Source organism: Phalaenopsis equestris, unplaced genomic scaffold (genome assembly GCF_001263595.1).
Source record: "Phalaenopsis equestris unplaced genomic scaffold, ASM126359v1 Scaffold000297, whole genome shotgun sequence".
NCBI lineage: Eukaryota > Viridiplantae > Streptophyta > Magnoliopsida > Asparagales > Orchidaceae > Phalaenopsis > Phalaenopsis equestris.
Genome location: NW_018164739.1, coordinates 2,723,911 through 2,732,874, shown reverse-complemented (window position 1 = coordinate 2,732,874; position 8,964 = coordinate 2,723,911). Strand labels below are relative to the sequence as shown.

Here is an 8,964-nt window from a genome sequence, read left to right as displayed (position 1 = left end):
TAGGAATTTGGCGTTATGGTTCCATATACCCGTATGAAATACTATGAGATTATAGCATAATATAATGTTGCGTATCACAGCATAGTATAGTATGTATGTTATTGTAGGTTATGACATGGTGCGTACGATCTGTCTTAAACCTTTAATACATTGTCATCTTTAACAGTGGCGCACGTAGACAAAAAAATATATATATGCCTAAGCGTTATTTCAATACATTTATTTTGTTATGAAGGTTATGATATGACTCTCGAATTATATTCTTTGTGATACCTGAAATAACTCAAACCGTAACTGGAAAAATAAATAATATTACTAGATGGAAATAGGCACTTACAACTTATACACTTGAAGGAAAAATATAGCAAGATAAACAAACACAGCTAGAGTGTATCCCAAAGATGGGAGTGGTGGTCGGTGAGGATTTGGAAGGTGACGCGGAGGTGGAAAAGACAATTGGCATGTAGAAAACATCAAGGCGGATGTTTTCCCTGTGCTGACATCAAGCAAATATCAGGGAGTGACATGGGAAGGCCGCCTGGGTGATGACATCAATGATGGAGAGTTGAAATAGTGGTCAATAACAGATAGGAGGGTTGGGCGAGAAAGGACAACAAATATGGAGGGTTGACTATTGAGGGCAATAGGAGTGTTTTCTGATGGTTCCAGTAGTGAGAAAAGGCGGTGACGGGAGGGTTGCGGAGGATGGGAAATTGAGGATAAATATCTCCAAGTGATCGAACTATAGTCGGAGCACCATTCAATTTTGGGCAGTCGCCACCTGAGAAGAGTTACAATCGGAGCACATTCTTTCCTTTGGATATAGTTCTCAAAGGAACGCTAGAAGACGACGGTTGTTCTGAACATAAACATACAAAAAAAAAAAAACCTAAAAACCTGAACACTTGAATCAAATGTATGAGCCATAAGTAACTAGATTTAAACCCACTATTGAAAGGATGCATCACATCCACGTAAGAAAGGTCGGTCGGCCCTAAATTCGATGTTCTTAACTAGTCTTAGGTTTCTGGGAGGTTTTTGCGTCTGACCCAATTCGTAGAGCAATCGCTTAACTATAGCGTAAGTCGTGGAAATGGTCATGTAGGGAGCTCCCACATCACCTTGGCTTGTGTATATTATGTTATATAATTTGAATTGCATTCTGTTGCACCATTGTTGTTGAATTGCACCATATTTTTTCTACCTTGTAATCTATTATATTTTAGCTATTGTGATTACACTCACTATGAGTATGTGATAAATCACTGGTAGTCCAATGTATAGAGATTGTTAACATGCACTATATGTATATATTATGGATAAATCAAGTTTGAACTTTGTTAAAACCAAGTTCAAACTTTGTTCAAATTAAATTTGAGTTATGTTTCATTCATATTTGAACCATTACTAAACCATGCTCACCATTGTTTAAGGTTCTAACCTCTATTCAAACATCATTTAAGATGCATTTAAACTTTGATTTTCAATCTTATTCGAATAAGATTTAAACATGGTTTAAAACTTGTTTGAACATATGCTATTTGAGATGAACTTAAATAAATAATTTTTTTATTCATAAAAATGCTTTTTTTTTTCCAAAAACAACATTTTTAGACATATTTTTAAATAATTAAATAGCTGCAAATTTCTCAAATTATGATTACTAGGAGACATGTAAAGCCAAATTTTGAAATACATGGTCAAGATTTTCCAATCAAAACTGAAAATGAAGTATTGCTTGAATTGACATCGGAAAGAGAAAGATGGCGTCGCCCCTAATAAATATGGCTACTTTTCACCAAATCGACTGTTTTGGGTTAGCGGAAGAAGACGGCCAGCAGAGTCGGAGTAAAGATGGCGAGCTCCGAGCATCCCTACATTCCCAGGGACCTCCAACTTCCGGGTTATGTCCCCCTTTCCTTATCACAGATCGACATCCTTCTGCCCTATCTCGGTTCATCTGTCGTCATTGTCGCCGCAATTTGGGTTCTCTCAGGTTTTCCTTTTTCCCTTACTGTCAATCATATGCGCGTTAAAGTAATTAACTTGCTGCCTTTGCTTGGAGATCTGAGCTCCACGGTTTCTTTTACCTCCACGGTCTATTTCCTTCGTTGTGACCGCGATTTGGGCTCTCTTTCGTTTTCTCTTTTCCCTTAGTATCAACCATATGTGCGTTAAAGAAATGTACTTGCTGCCATTGCTTGGAGATCAGAATTCCATGGTTTGTTTTCTATCTTGTACCTCCATGTTAGTGTCTGTGCAAGCTGGAAGAGTAGAAGAGCAATGCATTCTTATGAAACTTGACTAGGTTTTACGATGATGGAATGGAAAGTTGTTTGGCTTACGCTTGGGCGCTGGAAAATATGTGGAAGTTTTCTTCTGTGAGATCGTTGACCAAATCTCAAGCTTTCAGCATTTGAAACTGTTATTTTTGTCAGATTGGACTTTGAAGTTGCTTTCTGTATGTGAAGGATTGCAGTTGGGGTTGCCAATGCTTTTTGGATTCTGGGTTGGAATTTGTTGCAAGTTTTATTGGGTTCGAGTTTAGCTTGAGCCAAGAGGGGATTAATAGTACAAAGGAGTACATACCGTTTCAGAGTTTAATCAAGATTAATTCCATTTTTCATTTTCTATGAATATGTGTGTGTGTGTGTGTGTGTTTTATTTTGGTATGTTTTGGTATGAGGAGGGATGGGGGATTAGCCTGAGGAAAAGTAGCAGGATAAGCTATTTTAACAGGCCAAATGGGAAGAACTAGTCTAGAACAGCCATTAAATCAAAGCCTAGCTTTTACTTGTGTGAAGTAGTTTTCTTGTTGCTTCACCTTTCAAGGTGAGCCCAAAGGGCAATGTGCGCAATTCGAACACATCGCCTCACGGTGGGAGACTAAACCCTCAACCGCTATGCTACGGGTAAGTGTGCTTTATGGTGAAAAGTTTCTTTTGAAAATCAGATCTTGTAAAATGTAATTTTTATAAGAAATTTGTATGACTTTTTCAGAAATAAAAAATTTATAACTCATAATAGCTTTAAAAAATATTAGTTTTTTCCACAACAGTCTTATGACAACTGTTACAAAAAAATTGGATTATCTACAAACAACCCCTTAATCTTCAACTTAATTGACTCTTTCACCAAACAAAAAAAAAAAAGAAAAAATTATGTTATGGTTGGGACACTATAAGCGATAGAAATGTGATTGTTGATGTGAATAGGGTGAATAAATGACACATAGACCCTACTAGACGAATATATTTGCATGTAGAACCAATATAAAACTAGGTTGCATTCTTTAAGAAGTAGTCTCTCAAAAATTCTAGCTCCAAAAAATAATTATTGTGCAAGCCTAACTTTTATAGGAGATCCTAAAGATTTGAGATAAGATTGATGATCCTGATGATGGTAGATTGGATATTGTGGTTGTAGTAGTTATTGATAATTCATATGTTTATCTCATGTTTGAGGATGGTGAAATTACTAATAAAACCAGATTATGTAGAAGAATATAAGATATTGGGATTATATTATTGTTCATATTATTATTATTATTATTATTATTATTATTATTATTGTATGGTATGTGAACTTCCATTCTTAACATGATGTATGCTTCTGGTCTAGTTATGATGCGATCTTGTATTAGTTTATTTATGTTCACTATTTTTAATGATTAGATGTAAGGGTATTTGAATTAATAAATTTAACCTAAAATCTTATTAAAGGACCCAAGTAATTTGTTTATGAGATTTATCTTTTTTATTTCTTTATTGTTACTCTCTTTGGGGAACTTAGTAGCACAATGTGTAGGTACATCTTAAGAAAGGAGCCTTTACATTTTACCATACCTTTTCATTTCATTGAAGTTTTTCTTTCATCTTTGAAATACTTAAATTTATGATTTTGTTTTGTATCGTGACCACACAAAGTTTTTTTGTTGTAGGTTATTGCTATAGAGTGTGCTTTCTAAGTTGTGCCTTGATATATAAAGTACAATATTTTTTCCCTGCTATTTATGTGCGGCATGTTTTAGTTGCTAACTGCAGCACTAAATTAGGGCTTGCCTTTTTGTTGTCAACATGTACTCTATGCCTTTACTTTTTAAATCATTTTGATGATTTCATCATTATAATCATCATAATTAGATGTATCCTTGCTATTTTTTGATCCTTTACTAATCGAACTTTTTTTTCACTTATTAAGTGTTACATGATATTACCTAGCCCAAAAGCTCAATGTAACATATGGTTGAAAGAGTTTAAAATTGTGCATGCCTTCTAAATAATATATTAATTTGACACCAACTTTTTTCTTCATATAAAAATTTCAACATCTCAAAAGAACTACTAATAAAACAATTTTAGTTTATCATGATACAGCGTGATATAAAATAATTTACACAGTAATAAATATGTGAAGGGAAAGTAAATAATTATTCTATAAAATTTTTAAAAGTATACAGGTATGTGGAATTTATTGCTATTGTTGTCAATAAAATCTCTTCTTTATCCATTAACTATATTAGGGATCGTCTTGAAAAATATTAATCAACTAATGAGATGAGTTATAAACATATGACTCAATGGAAATATACACAAAACAAGCCTTTATCCCACTAATTGGGGCCGGCTACATGAATTTGAGCGTCATATTTTTATTTAATTCTAATAAATTAAGATATTTTTTTATACATTATGCCCAAGTCTTTTTAGTTCAACCTCTATTCTTCTTAACATAAGTCAAATTTAAAACATCTACCATCATAACTAGATCATCAGATGGTCGATCTTTAATGTGACCAAGTCATCTAAGACGACTCTATCTAATCGTGTCTGCCACTGGAGCTACACTAACCCTTTCACAAATACATTCGTTTCACTTTTTTTTGTTTTAGTGTCAAACCACACATTCACCTAAGCATTCTCATCTCAGCAACACTTTACTTAGTTGTATGTTTCTCTTTTACAGGCCAACATTTTGTGTCATATAGTATTGCGGGTCTCACCACCATCTTATAAAATTTTCTTTTAAGTCTAAGCTGTACTTTTCGATCGCACAATATGCTTGATGTATTCCTCCACTTCAACCGACCAAGTTGAATTCTACTAATAACATCTCCATCTATATCATCATCACCTTGTACAATAGATCCGATATATCTAAAACGTTTACACATTTTAGTGATTGGTCGCACATAGTTACAACTCTTCCACTAGATCTACTACTAAAATTACATTCCATATATTTTGTTTTAATTTTACTCAAACGAATGTCTTTAATTTAATGTAGACCTCCATAATTCAAGTTTTTCCTGAACTCTTTCTTTAGTCTTATCCACAAGAAGAATATCCTATGCAAAAAGCATACACTAAGATACATACTTTTGTAAATGTCCAGTAAGAGCATCCATAACTAAAGAAAAAAGATATGGGCTTAAATCCAATCCCTGATGTTATCCAACTGAAATAGGAAAATACTTGTTCAATCCTCCTTCTGCTCTAACGCAAGCAACCGCTCTAGTATACATATTTAACTCAATGGATATATTGCGATTCTAAATTATAACAACTATGTGAGAAAATTAAATAAAATGAATGTTAATTATCATTTTTATGCTATAAAAAAATCATAAATTTAAGCTTTTTATTTTGATAACAATTATGATCATAAACATTGCTTCTTAGTCAGATTTAGGTACAATAATGAAATCATACATTCAACTTAACATAAGATTTTCAATGCGTGCTATTTTTATATTATCAAAGCTTATACTTTAGTATATACTTATGCATCCATCTCAGGATCGCCTTATATATATAAATGTAGCTCATTATAGTCGATATATCCTCTGTCTATACAATGAGGGGTAACTCATAAATTTACTTTTATTTGAGGTGAAAAGAACCAATGTAACCGCTGGTGGATGCATATATTGTCGGCATAATGGGTTGTGACTCATAAATTTATTGTTGGTTGAGGTTAAAATGTTAAAGTTATAAATATGCTGAGACATTAGCGTCCCAAACTAGTAACGTAAGGGAATGAATTTATCTTTCAAATTATACATACAAGCATATCTATATAGCATTTTCTTTTTCATCTGTCTATGCAAATAATATATATTTGTAAGAAACATTAAAATGTATAGGACAAGTAATAGAGAAATAATATGCATAGATACATTTCATTCATATCAATATGAAGGATTATTTGTATTGAGAAGGGCAATTCATCCTAATTTATTATAATAGCCTTATAGCAAGGAATCATATTTTGCATATGAAAAGCAAAAATCATAAACATCTTAAATTAATGCATGGGTCAGAAGAAAAAATTATTAGTCTAATCTAGACGTGTGATTTTCCTCAATTTCTTAAACTTCGAACTAAAACATTGGCATCACTTTTGTTCTATTCTAACTTTTTTCATACCATCATTACTAGTTTTGTTCTATGTAAAATATTAAAATTCTATGTTGTCTTTATTTAACTCGGCTTTATTTGGTATCTTTGTTTTCTAACATTCATACTCTTGTTATATTCTTGCCTGTTTGCAATTTTGAAAATATTACCTTTAATTCTCGATGTTGGACTTTGTAAAATAGTATTTGCGTATACTTCTAACTTATACACACGGCTTTAAATTTAGAAATTATGTTTTTATAAATATTTTCAATCTTATTTTGATAGATTCTATGTGCTTAAATTCATCATTCGTAGAAATCGGCATGAGCTTTCAATAATTTTGATTTATAGTAATCCGGACCTCATTAATAGAATTGCATATTATGTACCTAGTCTTTGTGTATTAGTTTCAAGTCTTATATCTTTATTTATTTTTTCTTTTTTCTTTCTCATTATTTTAAATTTATTCAAAAGATGTATCACTCATCAAAACTGTCATCTATGATGAGAACTCATTGTGGTACACATGCTTCATTTTTAATATATTGGCTAATCATCTCTATAAACAATATAGATAGGCACATAGTTAATGATAAACATTAATGTGATTCTATTCTAATAAAAAATGTTTATCCCACAATTACTTCTAATGCTAATTAATTTTTTATTCTATAGGACTTTATTAACTTGAACATACCTTTTAACACATCTTTTCTATTTTACTCTCTCTAAATCAATTCCCATGATACTGGTTTATGTGCCCTTTAAAAATGACGAGAACTTTAACAATATCCCTTTTTCATTCTTTGAACTTTTTCATTAATCACATGAATAGAAAATTGTGCAATACTGACATTAATTCTCTCTTGTATTTAATTTTCATGTGCCGTTCAATCATTTATGACTTTTAAGTTTCATTTGTTTATAGTCATCATGATCATACATTTTTTTTTTGTTCTCAAATTTTGTTGTCTAAAATTTATCTTTACTGTAAATTTTTCTTCCTATGTCTTCAAAATTTTACGAAAGATTTGTATTCCATACTTAAAAGAGATCAAACTCAACCTATAATATTTTATTTTTATTATAATCCTCGCATCAAGTACTTCTCTAGTATTTCCTTACCATATGCAATAAATCTAATGTTAGTTTAGATTTAATCAATTCTTTACTTTTTCACCGCCATTGGGTGAACTTGTTGCACATCATTGTTGTGTGACATATTAGTCAACCATCGCCTATTACTCATCACCATTGGGTTATTTTGTGGTGTGTCATTTTATAGGTGATGTCCAAGATTCGGGGAGTAAAGAGTTGTGTCGAGTTTGATCAGCCCTTTGCTTGAGCTTGAGCTTGAGCTTGAGCTTGATTAATTAATCGAGTTCTAGGTTGAACTTAATTATACAGTTAAGCGGGATCTCGAGCCAGCTTGTTTATTAAGAAAGAAAGAAAATAATGTTAATTCAAACTAGTATTATAATAAAATGACAAATAGAATGATCAATTACATGATTAATAATAAGAAATCATTTGATATACCTATAAAATATAATATTTTAAGTATTTTTAATAATCTGAAGTTCAAATTTTGAATTTTAATATATTTTGAGTATATTTTATATAAATATATGCTTAACAAGCTAATGAGGCGAGTCAGGACAAACTTGAGCTTGGTTTATTAACTTATCAAGCTCGGCTCATGAGCCCTTTATCGATCCAAGCTCAAGTGGAGCCTTAGCTGGCTCATGAGTCAGCTTTGTGAACTTACAACAATATCCTAAATATCCCTTAGTTTACTCTATGACCACAATAGGTTGTGTTATTTTGCTTTTGAAGAACTACTTGGTAGTTAATTTCAAATTTAAGATTTGTATAACTGATTCTGGCACAAGTTTTACTACGCAATGTTAAATTAAACATGAATCCTCCCACCTTTCTCATCCAGGTTTGGAACCTTCTACTTTTATTTTAAAGAGTGCTAAACTTGTATTTTTTTTTGCATGCAATTGTTTTTAATTTTTTTCAGAGACAATGTTTTAATGGTTTAGGATGGTGCTCGTAATGATCTCTATCCATAAAAGAAACTTCAATTATTTTCTTTTCCTAGGGCGCTTTTGCAAGTTATCAAAGACGGATAGGCTACTTATGTGCTGGTGGGCATTTTCTGGATTGACTCACATTATTCTTGAAGGGTATTTTGCTTTTGTTCCAGACTTCTTCAAGAGGAAAAATCCCTTTTATCTCGATGAACTGTGTAAGTAATTACTCGATTCACATTACTGAATCAAAATAGACATCTTGATTATAAAAAAGGCTAATTTAATCCCCAAACTTTTTTAATAGAGGCTAAAATAGTCTCTCTTGGGGATTATTTCAACCCATATTAAAAGAGTGAGCGGATTAATTTGACACTTTTATTGATTTTGAGACTAAAATGTCGATTTTTTGGACGTAATGGAGAAAAAGGATTCATGTAGATTCATGTAGCCGACTGGATTAAAGTTTTGTTGTTGTTGTTGTTGTTGTAGAGCCTTCATTTTAAATTATCTTTTTCATTTTTAGG

The 8,964-nt window shown here is 31.8% G+C and overlaps 1 protein-coding gene across 1 annotated transcript in view; it reads left to right on the top strand.

Moving 5' to 3' along the window:
- Window positions 1-1,808: 1,808 nt before the first annotated feature.
- LOC110025271 (probable 3-beta-hydroxysteroid-Delta(8),Delta(7)-isomerase) overlaps window positions 1,809-8,964 on the top strand; it is a 7,923-nt gene continuing 767 nt past the window's right edge. Inside the window, exons 1-2 of the mRNA XM_020725667.1 lie at window positions 1,809-1,996; window positions 8,509-8,655. Of these exons, the coding sequence (XP_020581326.1) occupies window positions 1,855-1,996; window positions 8,509-8,655 (289 nt within the window). The 5' untranslated portion in view covers window positions 1,809-1,854. The remainder of the gene's footprint in view (window positions 1,997-8,508; window positions 8,656-8,964) is intronic.